The sequence below is a fragment of the Antechinus flavipes genome, chromosome 4 (genome assembly GCF_016432865.1).
Source record: "Antechinus flavipes isolate AdamAnt ecotype Samford, QLD, Australia chromosome 4, AdamAnt_v2, whole genome shotgun sequence".
Taxonomy (NCBI): Eukaryota; Metazoa; Chordata; class Mammalia; order Dasyuromorphia; family Dasyuridae; genus Antechinus; species Antechinus flavipes.
The window spans coordinates 365,271,686-365,285,173 of record NC_067401.1 but is presented as its reverse complement, the minus strand read 5'-3'; the positions used below and the strand labels follow the sequence as shown (position 1 = coordinate 365,285,173).

The 13,488-nt window shown below is 36.0% G+C and overlaps 1 protein-coding gene across 1 annotated transcript in view; it reads right to left on the bottom strand.

Annotated features, from left to right (window-relative positions):
- The window catches only part of RAB3GAP2 (RAB3 GTPase activating non-catalytic protein subunit 2), a 126,654-nt gene extending 113,594 nt beyond the window's left edge, over positions 1-13,060 (bottom strand). The window contains exon 1 of the mRNA XM_051998255.1: positions 12,030-13,060. Coding sequence (XP_051854215.1) covers positions 12,030-12,147 — 118 coding nt within the window. The 5' untranslated portion in view covers positions 12,148-13,060. The remainder of the gene's footprint in view (positions 1-12,029) is intronic.
- Positions 13,061-13,488: the final 428 nt, after the last annotated feature.

Sequence of the window (13,488 nt, the reverse complement as noted above, 5' to 3'; positions counted from 1 at the left end):
GTTCCAATCTGGCTTCAGATACTAGCTGTGTAATTCTGGTTAAGTCATTTAACCTTGTTTGCCTCAATTCCTCATCAGTAAAATGAGCTGGAGATGAAAATGACCAATCACTCCAATATCTTTGCCAAGAAAACCCTAAAAGTAACCATAAAGAATTGGACACTGTTGGAATCCTTACTAACTGCTAACTAATTAGAGTTGATCTAATCTTACAAGAAGATGTTTTGGGCAGAACCTGAAACAAGGTACTAAGTAGAACTACCCATAATCCCTCTCTCTGGAAGGAGCATAAATAGGCCAATGGGCCAGTCGGAGAGTTCGGGAGAGGAAGACGCTACAAGTCGAGATTTCACTGGAATGACATGAAGACTGGAGCTGGCTGGAGGCTGAAGAAAGCAGAGGCAGAGGCTGAAGGACCAGACCTTTGGATTTAAAGACATTTGGAGAGAGCTCTTGGAACCAAGCAGAGAGATAGGCCTCTAAGCTAACCGGGCTATATTGGGATAATAAAAGATCTGAACTTTTATCACCTGGCTGTGTTTTGAGAAGAAAAAGATCACAACATTTTGGTGCCCTGAACGTGGGGCTAACAGACCCCCTCAGTGGATTTCAGTGGAAAAGCTCCGATCCTGATTCAAGTGGAAAAGCCTCTGATCCTGATCCAGTGGAAAAGACTTCAACCCAGAAATTAGGGTGAGTGCAACAAAGAAATTTTGTTAGAAAAGGTAAAGTAAAATTTCAGCTAAGATGGGACAGATATTTAGAAAACAACCTGTTTCTGTTCAAGGAAAATGTTTAGAGAGCATTGTCAAAATTATGGAAAGCCAAGGTTTAATTATAAGTTTACAGCAAATCACTGAACTTTTACAAACTGTAAAGGACATATGTCCTTGTTTCTCTCTTGATAAGGAATTAGATCTAAATGAATGGAAATTGGTTGGAGAGGATCTTTGTCAATTCTATGATAAAAATGGGCCTAACTCAATAATTAATACATATAATGTAATACAATTGGCTATAAGAAGTTATTTAAGTGATAGAATGATGAAAAGGAAAGTACAAGAGGAAGAATTGCCAACTTTAGTACGAATCAGATGAGAATGGAGTTAATTACAATTCTGAGTATGATACTTCACAGCAGGAGGAATTAGGTGATTCCACATCTCATGACCCTCCCTCCGCAATTAACCCTTCATGGGTGGAACAAGGGGGAGGGAGAGAGACAGAAACACAGTCAGCTTCTCCTGTAAAGCAGAATTTAACAAGATTAGAAAAAGCATTAATTAAAGCAAAAAACGAAGGAGAAGATATATCTGATTTTATAAACGCATATCCTGTGATTGAAAGGATTGACTCTTCAGGTAAAAAAGAGAGAAGATACACTCCTTTTACTTTGGAAAAAATTAAAGATTTGAAAAAGGGTTGCACTCTTTATGGGGCTACATCATCTTATGTGAAAATGTTACTGGATAATTTGTCTTATGAAATCTTAACCCCGAATGACTGGAAATCCATCACTAAAACATGTCTAGAACCGGAACAAAATTTATTGTGGCTTTCAGAGTTTCATGAATTATGTAGGATTCAAGCCCAACGCAATAGGCAAACAGGAGCTATTGTACAAGTTGCTTTTGAGAACTAGCTGTAGAAGGTCAGTATGCAGAGAGTTCAGAACAGATTTATTATCCCATAACAGTGTATGAGCAAATTTCTAAGGCTGCAATAAAAGCTTGGAATTCTCTCCCTGGACAGAAAGATGGAAATAATGCTTTCACAAAAATAGAGCAAGGTCCCAATGAACCTTTTGCAGATTTTGTGGGACATCTGCAAACAGCTGTAATAAGTACCATTGGAGATAATGGTGCCACAGAAATAATGACTAGACATTTGGCTAAGGAAAATGCTAATGAGGTTTGCAAGAGAATTATATGGGGGCTAGACAAAAATGCTCCTTTAGAAGAAATCATAAGATGCTGTGCCACAGTGGGCACAAATGCTTATTATGCCCAGACTATGATGAACATGGAAAGACAAGGTCCTTCTTGGCAGAGGAATTCTAGAGAAACTCGTCGATGTTTTCAGTGCGGAAAAATTGGACATTTGAGAGCTCATTGTAGATATGGAGATAGAGTGAGAAGACAGGGTGAGAGAAAACCCAAAACCCCATGTCCAAAATGTAACCGAGGCTTTCACTGGGCCTCTAAATGTATATTGACCCAGAGGAATGAGAGGCAGGGCCCAGCTCTAAAGTATCAATCAAAGGACAGGTGGGGCATGATAGCAGCTGAGGTTACACCCAGAGAGACTTTAGAAATTCAGAACTCTGATGTCATCAACCAACAGAAAAGCAATCAGGATTACAGTTGGGAAGAATACAGGCCTTTTAAGACAACAAGACAATATCCAATGCAAACAGCTCCAATGTAATTACCAGATGATGAGGAGAAATCCCAAAAGTGGTAAATAGAAGAGAATTAGATAGGTTAACTGCTTGGGGAAGAGGATCTGCTTATATTTCCACAGTTGGAAAAGGAATCATATGGCTAACAATGAGACTGTCAAAAGAACTTTAAAATCTTCAGCTTTCAGTTCCTGAAAAACCAGCAAGAATCACTGGATTCCCTGAGATGAAAAATTGTTGATGAGACTTTTTACAGTACTTCAGAGCTTACAGGAATTATTAGATTCCTGGTGCATGAACAAATGGACAATGGATTCCTTATGGACTATTTCTAGGACTTATGGACATTTGTAAATTTTCAGGTCGATTTATGTTGTTACATTACTACTAGCCTGTGTTATATTACTATGTGCTTATGTATTTTAAGCAATTGCAAGAATCATTGGATTTCTTGAGATGAAAGATTGTTGATGAGACTTTTGCAGTAGTTAAATTTTCATGTTGATTCATGTTATTTGTTACATTACCACTAGCCTGTGTTATATTGCTGTGTGCTTTTGTAAATTATGTATAATGCCTCCCATATTGATGGATTTATGTATACCATGTATATCTGTTACAAAGTTCTGGCCCATATTGATGGATTTATGTGTACCCCCTCAGAAACCCCCTATGTTTTAAAACAAAAGAAAGGGGGAGATGTTGGAATCCTTACTAACTGCTAACTAATTAGAGTTGATCTAATCTTACAAGAAGATGTTTTGGGCAGAACCTGAAACAAGGTACTAAGTAGAACTACCCATAATCCCTCTCTCTGGAAGGAGCATAAATAGGCCAATGGGCCAGTCGGAGAGTTCGGGAGAGGAAGACGCTACAAGTCGAGATTTCACTGGAATGACATGAAGACTGGAGCTGGCTGGAGGCTGAAGAAAGCAGAGGGAGAGGCTGAAGGACCAGACCTTTGGATTTAAAGACATTTGGAGAGAGCTCTTGGAACCAAGCAAAGAGATAGGCCTCTAAGCTAACCAGGCTATATTGGGATAATAAAAGATCTGAACTTTCATCACCTGGCTGCATTTGGGAAGAAGATCACGACAGGACACAACTAAACAACAAAAATTAATCCTCAACCAGTGTGGCAAGCAATATGATTGAAACTTTCTCTGACACATAGATCCTGATAGAATTTATTTTCCATTGGCATATAACCTTTGAGAATCCAGGGTCAGCTCTCTACCACAATGAATAGATTAAAGCTGGGCTTTCTTGAGTAATAAAAATAAAAATTAGTAATACTATCTGACAACTGTATAAAACTTTACAATAAATTATAAGGTGCATTCACTTATATTATTTCATAATAATAAGAAAGGAAATGTCCTTTAATTTCCTAATATTGCCTTTTAATGTTTTTCCAAATAAGCTTTTTCCATAAGAAAAAAGGAATAATACTCCATGTGAATATATTTGTGTTAAGACTTTGAGTTATTTCTTTTAGGAAAAAGAATTTTCTCACTGATTAAAGACAAGACTAAAAATTTATTAAGTGACTACTTAATAGGACAGTCATTATACTAAGTGTTGAGGACAGAAATTAAAAAAAAAACCCAAATGTAAATATCATTAAGAAAAATAGGTGAATTGTTGGTGTAGTTATGAATCAATGCAACCATTTTAAAAAGCAATTTGGAATTATGCAAATAAACTGCATAGAATGTCCAAGCCTTTGATCTAGCGATTCTACTGGGTGAATATTAGAGACTATCTTTGCATGTTTTGGAAAAAAAAAAGGTACCCATGTTTATACTTACATAAATTACATAAATATTTATAACAGCACTTTTTACTATAGTAAAAAATTAAAAACAAAGTAGATGTCCATCAATTGAGGAATGGCTAAACAAACTGCAATACATGAATGTAATGGAATATATTACTGGGATATAAGAAATGATAAAGATAATGAATTTGGAAACACATAGAAAGATCTTCATGAACTGATGCAGAATAAAGTAAGCAGTTATGAAAACAACATACTCCATCGGTCAATAAGTGTAGTACATTGCACATATTTTCAGTCTTCTTCAGTATTGTATTCAATATTGTTGCTTTTTCTCTCTTTAAAAGATATTTGTCATATGGGATGGCTCTCTAGTAAAGAAATGGAAGAAGTTAATGAGAGATATTGCTATTGTTTAAAAAAAATAGGACATCAGTTAAAATTTTTATTAAAAAAAAAGAAAAATGGCTAAAATTAAAGCAATTTTGCTTCCTAAATTCTTCTCTTATCCTAACAAAATAATTCTATAATTTCTCTTCCTAATAATTTTAATACTTAACGATATTCTTTGTCAAAAACTAATATTATTTTGCTTCTTTCTCAATAAAGAGTTTGTAAAAATCAGAATATGGCACAGAATGTCTGAAGTTTTGGTCCCATATTTGGATAAATGTATGAGATGAATGTGGATGGATACTGCCTGTACCAGAGCTGACTGGAGCCCTTCCATGCTGTAAGAGCATTCTGGGTAATTATCATCTACTTTCTCACCTAAAATTCATGGATCCACTTGAAGCACTGGAAACCTTTATCTCATTTTTTTAATTTTTCAAGATTTTTGGATGTAACATACAGATCTCCATAAGGGATCTCATTCTTACTATATGATTATCCTACTTCTTTTTGCTATTATAAAAAATCTTTATGGTATTTTAGGTCTCTTTTTCCAAAATACTAACTTAAAAGAGAAAATAGATAAAAATCAATACAAAGAAACAAATGGAAAAACATATAAGCCTAAAAATTAGACAACTCATTAAAAAGAAAAAGAGACACACTAGATGAGAAATAAAACCCAAGCATCTGGTAAATATAAGAATCACATTTTTTTTTTTTTTTTTTTGCTTTTTTTGCTGAGGCAATTGGGATCCAAGTGACTTGTCCAGGATCATACAGCTAGGAAGTGTCTGAGGCCAAATTTGAACTCAAGTCCTCCTGACTTCAGGGCTATTGCTCTATCTACTACAGCAACTAGCTGTCCCATAAGAATCACATTTTAAAAGTAAATATAGAATTAAAAAGATTCAATACCATTCTAAATAATTATTTTAGTTGTCTGGGGAAAAAGGGAGAAGGGAGAGGCATTTGGAAAATGATATTTTGCAGGGATGAATGTTGGAGATTATCTTTGTATGTTTTGGAAAAATAAAATACCATTAAAGAAAAAAAAAATAATTACTTTAAGTTTGACAGTCCTGTTTTTCTATTTTTAGTCTGGATTTCTATAATAGTATCAATTACAATCCAAGCAAGAAAACCACATGACATAATAGAGATCAGTGGATTTGGAGTTAAGAAGATATGAGTTCATGTCCTACCTCAAATATTTAATAATTTTGTGACCTTGGGTAAATTACTTATTCTGTCTGAACTACAATTTCTTATTCTGTATAATGAGTGGGTTGGACTTGATGACCTCAAAAGTTGCTTCTTGACATAAATCTATAAACCTATGAAGTATACATTAAAAATCTTCTTTTTAAAAATATGACAGAAATGTTATCAATAGTAATGAAAGTTGAAGGGAAAATAGGATAAGCAAGGAGGCAAAATTATTTTCTTTTTCAAACAACACAATAGCTATCTTTGAAGATACTAAGAGTTGATTTCTTCAGGAAAGTTTCAGAATACAAAACAAATCCAAAACAAGTTTTACTAATAAAACTCTTAAGTGCTAAAAAAGAAAAATTGCATTCAAAACATTCCATTCACAACATACAAAATATTCACATTAACTTACCAATACATATAGAATTTTTTAAAAAATGCAACTACAACACACTCTATAGAGAAAGGTGTATATTACTGTCAATGAAATCTTAAACTAGCAATACTAAAAAACTGAACTAAGCCTTTTGAGATACCCCGTATAATAAAAATGATGCAATCTCAATTTAAAGATTTTGAGCTATACAAATTAAAACTACTAGGGGATTACTTTATAGAATTACACAAAATAATAATATTCATTTGGAGGGAAAAAATGTAGAATTTCAAAGGAAATTATGGGGGAAAAGGAAGGAAAAAGGGGGGGCCTTGACTGTACCATTTCTCTAACTATATTAGAAAGCAGTAACTATTAAAACTATTGACCAATGTTTCACAAAACCAAAAACATTGGGGAATCCCTATTTGATAAGAACTGATAGGATACCAGTAGCTATACAGCCTGGATGAAGCACCTATTCTGGGATCAGGAGAACATGAGTTTGAATGCTTCAGATACTTAAGACTTAACTAGTTGTATGACCTTGGACAACACCTGCAAAGTAGCAGAATTTGTCAGGCATTGGTTTGTCTTAGCATCTAACACCATACCTATAATAAACTCCTAATCAAATAGTATTTCTTTTTTTAAAAGATAAAGAGAAATTGATACTTTTCAGACCAATGTTTAGAAATAGAATTCTTAACTGAATAAAAATAACCATGATCATAAATGATATTTTTTTTTAAAAAAGGAAACTTCAACTGCACAAAATTAAAGCGATTTCACCCCAAATAAAAGTTTTTAAGAGAATCTATCAAATGGAGGGGAAAAAAAATCTAAGTGATGTAAACTAAACTACCAAATCCTGTTCTTATAGAATAATGTGAAATCAGAATCTAGTGTTAATTCATCCATACTATTTCTAATCTACTTAGCATCTTTAAAGACATTCCTTCAACTTCAGCTTTCCCAGACAATCTTGTTTGGCATATGTTTAGGAAGGTTCACCAGGTACAGACCTTTGAGCTCTCTGACCCTCCCTCTAGAGAGGGAGAACTGAGAAACCCCCAAGGCAAAATTTTCCCTAAAAAAGATCTGCTTAAAATGAAGATCTTCGCTAAATTCTCTTCTAGACTAAGCCAACTATGAGGTACTCTTTCTCCCTTCTAATGCCTTCCCTTCAATGGCTCCTTTCCCTTTATTCTAGCTAACAATGGCTTTCTCCCACCTCAATGAGTACTTGCTTTTTCCTGGTTAATTGTGAGTTCCCCAGAGGAATTTTTCTTTTTCCTTGCTAACTATAAATTCTCCCACCTCTATTTCATATTTGCCCCTCCTGGTGTGTCTATTTTATCTCGTATTTCTGTCTGCAAACTCTTCTCCTAAATAAATTTCCCTTTTGGCAAAGAGAATGCCACTGTGAATTTGTCACATGTTTATTTTGAACTAGGTACTGCTACCTCAACCCCATTATTAGTATTATATACTTATAATAAAAGTATGAAAACTAAAATTTATAGCAAACTAATGAAAATAAAACTAACAACTTTTTAAATGCTCCAAATATGTAAATTAAACCAAAAATCTCATAGTCAAATTTTCAAAGAAACAATTTCTATTTGAGAGGTTTGGATTGTATTTAAGTGAGAAAGGACTGTGTAAGATCACCTGCACAGAGAGAAAAATATGGAATACAAAGCTTTGCAAGGGTGAATATTGAAAACTGTCTTTGCATGTATTTTGAAAATAAAAAGCTATTTTTTAAAAAAAGGAAAAGAAAAACAATGTCATTTGCTGAGCAGAACACAAGAGAGGATTCAAAATATAAAACAATAAATTTCTATTTCAAGAAAGCCTATATAATAAATCCTACACAGTCTTCAACAAAATTGTTTTACATGTAACCAAGGAAAATAAACATACTACATTTTTTAAAATAAAGAAAGATCCTATATACACTACAATCAACAAAGTAAGTGCTCATTGTCTACTATGCATATGATTTGCTTCTTGGCACATAAAAAGTTTTTTTAATAAATGTTGAACTGAATTGACTTATTTTAGGAAGAACTGATCAAACCATGATGATATATGAACATAATGGAATAGTACAATAAAAAAATAAATGACAAATGTGAAGAAATGCAAGGATTTATATAACAGTAAAGAAAGCAGAGGGAAATAATAATAATGAAACAATAATAATAGTTAGCATTTATATTGTATTTTTAGGTTTTCAAAGAACTTAAAAAATACCCTCTTGTTTTATCTTCAAAACACCATAGACGGAGGTGGTATCATTGTACACAATTAAAAACAAACTGAAGCAAGATATTACAGATAGATATGAGGTTGGATTTGAACTCCGGTCTTCTCAATTCTAGGTTCAAAAGGATAGAAAGGCAGCTAGACCGATGGATACCCAGATTGTGGAAGGATTTAAATGTCATGTTAAAGATTTTCTATTTTGTCTTAGAAGCAAGAGAATACCACTGAATATTTGGGAATTTGGGGGAGTGCTGTTAAAGGGCAAAGAAAAGAAACAAGTATTTATTAAATACCTACAACATACCAAGCTCTGGACTTATTAGTAAACACATAAAATTAACGTAGTAGAAAGGCTCACTACTCAAGGTCTGTAAGGATCTCTGTTTAAACATAGAATCAAACCTACTATACTGTTTGTTCCAATTTCTATCTTCCTGGAAAAATGAGGAAGAAGTAAAAAAAGTTCAGTTCCTCATACAGGTCAAAGACATGATTACCTAAAGGCAAAATTAACAGATTCATCATGTTGTAATACCCCAAAGTTTGCAAATGTTCTGATGCCTTTTGGATATTCATTTGAAATCTCTAGTAGCTCAGAAAGAGCTAGTAATTATAAGTTACTAAGAGTTACCAGCAAACTTATATATCACTACTGTCCCCAAATTCTAAACAAGTTAAATCCCACTTTTAAAACTACTGGCATTTGGTTAAGGAACAAAATGTTATTAATAATTGGGCAGAACTCATTACCTCTGAAGTAGGAAAATATGTCCCTTTCTTAATAATTGAAGACATAAAGTAATAAAGACATACTACTATAAAAATTGAATATGGATTTAAAAGTATTGGAAGCAATACATCATGTATAACTCAATATAGTGGGTGCTCAAGTCAATAGTTATTCTACTGTTATACAGAAACATCATATGCTTATAAAAATTATCAATTACTTGGGACAAATAATCTATACTAAATAGTAGATTAGTGCCTAGTTTACTATTTGCATAGTAGGTAAAAGAGGGTACAGGTAAAAAAAGAGAAATGAAAATGGTTTTTAAAACTTAAGTTAGAAAAAATACTCATTTACAAATAGTCTTTGAAATTGTGATTTCAAGTCAATCAATCAATAAACATTTATTAAGTGACTACTATAAGCCAAACACATGCTAAAAACTACAGACATAAAAAAAAAAAAAAAAAAGTAAAAAACAGTCCTTGATCTCAAAAGTTCACAGTTCAATATGGGAGATATGTAAAAAGTTACATATGCTTTTAAAGGAGGATAAATTGGAAGTAATCAATAAAGAGAAGGTACTAGAATTAAGGAGATTTGGGAAAAGGTTGAAGGAAGCTAGGAGGCAGAAATGAGGAAGGAGAACATTCTAAGTATGAAGGATAATTAATGAATATTTCTGCAATAGAAAGAGAATCACTGTGAGGGGTGGGGAGGAGAGTTAAGGTATAAGAAGACTACAAAGTAGGGAGTGGGGTTGATCACCCAACAAAATTTTATATTTGATACTAGAAGTGAAAGGGAGCCAGTCAACTGGAATTATATTGACTACGGTGGGTGATTATGTTCAGACCTGCAACTTTAGAAAGATCACTTTGACAGCTATATGGAGATCAGCAGAGTAGAGTGAGGAGAGACTTGTGGCAGGGAGACACAGCAGGAGCATGCTGCAAAATAGATTAGGCAGGAGGTAAAGCACCTTGTACCAGGGTGGCAGTATCAGAGGAGATAAGGGGGCATATTTAAGAAATATTATGAAAGGGGAATTAACAGTCCTTAACAACAGAATAAAGATTTCACTGAGATTGCAAACTTGGAGAAATGAGAGGATCATGGTACCCTTGATATGATAGGGAAGTTGGAAAAGGGCGAGGGTTTGGGGGGAAAAATAAAGAGTTAATTTGAAGATATGTTGAATTTAAGATATCTATGGAATATCAAGTTCAAAAGTCCATTAGGCAGTTGGAGATGTGATACTGTTAAGTCAGGAAAAAGGTAAAAACTAGATAAATATATGTGAGAATCTTTAGCACAGTAATCAACAAATCCATGGGATCTCAAGTTTTTGCCAACTGAAACAGAATAGCAGGAAAAGAGAAGAGGACTTAGGATAGGGCTGATGTGACCTGGATGAAGATCCAGGAAAGAAGGAGAGAGTTCAAATAGGTAAGAAGAAAATCAGGGGAAAGCAATGTCCTAAATCATTCAATTCTAAAAAGCTTCTAATTGAAAATAATCAAAACCACCATAAAATCTAAGTTCTAAAACGTAACTTCTTATAAATGTAGTGAATGTCAGACAATGAGAACTTATATATGATGACCTGAAAATGAATTTTCAGTCTGTAAACCAACCCAGTTATCCTCCCCATCAACCTGACTCCTTATAGTTTCACCTTTATGACTTAAAATGTACTAGAAACAATTTATTTCTGCATGTCAACAGTTCCCTCGGTAAATGTAAGCTCTTTTCCTTTCAATTTCAAGGATTTAGACAATTTTCTTTTAAATTAGTTTCCAGTTATTGAGCTTTTTATTACTTATGATGGCATAGGTATTTTTAAAAAGGAATTATACCATACTACAAGACAAAAATTTTTCTAATTGGAAACAGAACATAATTAAAGTAAAGCATACTCTCTTTAAGAAACACCAAGAATTCTGATAATCATTGCTACTTTTGAAAAGTAGACTTGAAATTGCTGTAATACCAATACCAATACAGTCTTAAACCTGCCCTAACCCTGTTAATAAGTCTTTAGAATTTAATATCATGTTCATGTGAATGCTAATAAGGATAATAAACCATCCCACCTGGGGCAAATTTGCTTTCCCAGGACAAGGTACAAATTACTGGCAGATATATAAGACTATCAACTTGAAAATCCTGCTTGGAAAGGTCAGCTGCATTGTAGATGAGAAGCAAATTCGCTTCAGGATTAAATCTTCAAACAGTTTTATGCGCTTCTGGCATGTGAAGTTGAGAAAGAAGGAAAAGGACTTTCCAGCGGATGGAGATGGAACCTCATCGGGCAGAGGACTGATGACAGCTGGCGCTGAATTGGGAGGAGGATGCAAACAGGGAGGAGAAAGGAAGGGGACACCCTGAATTTCGATGGGGCGGGGCAGACAAAGAGACACTTGACTCTTGGGTCCAGGAAAAAGGGAAGGGAGGGTGAGAGGGGAGATTGGGGAAGATGCAAGGACGGAAGCCACCTCTCCCCTACCCCCTATTCATGGCATGCTCTCCCTCCGCGACTTTACCTCCTAGCTTCTTTTCGTCTGCCCTGACCATCTCTTGCTCGGACACAGTTGTTTGTATGCAGTCTCCTTCATTAAGCTGTGAGCTCCTTCATAAAAGAGGGTTTTTTTTCTTCTTCCCCTTCCTCCCCCCCATTCTTACTCCAATGTCCGGTATACAGAAGGTGCTTAATAACTGTTTATTGCTTCACTGACGGGTAGCTACGAGAACGGCTTCCTTTGGGACGGGCCAAGGAGGGGCGCTGGATCGAGTGGAGGGAGGGGGAAACAGGGGGTTGCGACCCCGCCTGGCAGGGGTGAGGAATGGAAGGACTTACCATCGTCCCTCCGGACGGCGCCGCCACTGGGGGTCTCGTCCCGCAGGTGCGGGAAGAGGAAGTCCCGGGCGGCCTGAAGGTCCTGGAAGTAGCAGAACTGGAGCAGGGAGCAGGCCATGGCTCTCGGAGACCACGCTCAGGCTGCACCTCGCCTCACCGCACCACACCCCCACCCCTGCCAGCGAGCTTGCCGGCCCCCCGCAGCTATCGCCGGCGCCGCCACCCAGGAGTCCAGCTGGGACCGTCAACCAAATAGGCAAAGAGGAGGAAACGAAAGCGGAAGCTGTCAGCGCTCTCCCTCCTCCCGCCCACCTTGGGCCCAAGCCAGCAGCGCGCATGCGCCCTTAGGCTCTCGACGGAGCTTGGGGAAGAGTCGCTTTAGTCAAGTGACTCGCTGGCGCAGGAAGCGCGCGCACGCGCGTACTTTTTTCTTCCCCGCCCCAGGTTAAAGGCTGGGACGACTTTCAGCGGAGATATTTTCTCAGTTGTAGTATTTCTAGTTTGCGTCATTCATTCATTCATTCAAGAAATGCAATGTTATTAAATTTTTAGAGACCTCAGGCTTCAAGTTCTGCTTCTGACGCAAAAACTTTACCTCCTATATTGTTAATCCTTCCCCGCCTCCCCACCTCCCCCAAAAAATTACCTTGTAGTTTTTCATGGCAGTCTTGTTGACTTCATGTTTATCCCATGTTTATCGTTTATCCCATATGTCCTCGTGACCCTATTTAGGGCTTTCTTGGCAGAGATATGGGAGGGGTTTGCCATTTTCTCCTCCATCTCATTTACCGAAGAGGAAACTGAGGCAGAAGGGGTGAAGTGACTTGCCCAAGGTCACATAGCTAAATAAATAACTGAGGCTGCATTTGAGGAAGATGAATCTGCTTGACTCTAGATAACGGCACTGTATCCACTGGACCGCCTGTCCCTCATTATTGGCAATGTACCTTCTTTAGTATCACCTCCTAAACTTCTCAAAAATTACATTGTATTTAAGTATAGTTTTTATTTCTTTACCTGTGTATATCAAGGTTCTCCTCAAAAGAATACACTACCTAGTACAGTTTCTGATACATAGTATTCCATAAAGTTCAATAAATTCTTGTTGAATTAATGTATGACTATGGCCATATCTAAATATTCATTACTGAATAGGAAAGCCATCTGAATATTGGAGTTTTTAGTTTAGTTACTCCACCTTACACCTGCTTCCAGCTTCACAAAACATAATCTTTCCCCTAAAATTCTCTCTTCTTCCTGATTTTCCTCTTTCAATTAAGAGTATCATCATCCTTCCAATCACTCATTATCATAACCTTAACTCTTCTCTCCCTCATCTTTCCAGGGGTACTCAAACTATGGCCCGTGGGCCAAATGCAGCAGCTGAGGACGATTATCCCCCTCATCCAGGGCTAAGAAGTTTCTTTATTTAAAGGTCCCACAAAACAAAGTTTTTGTT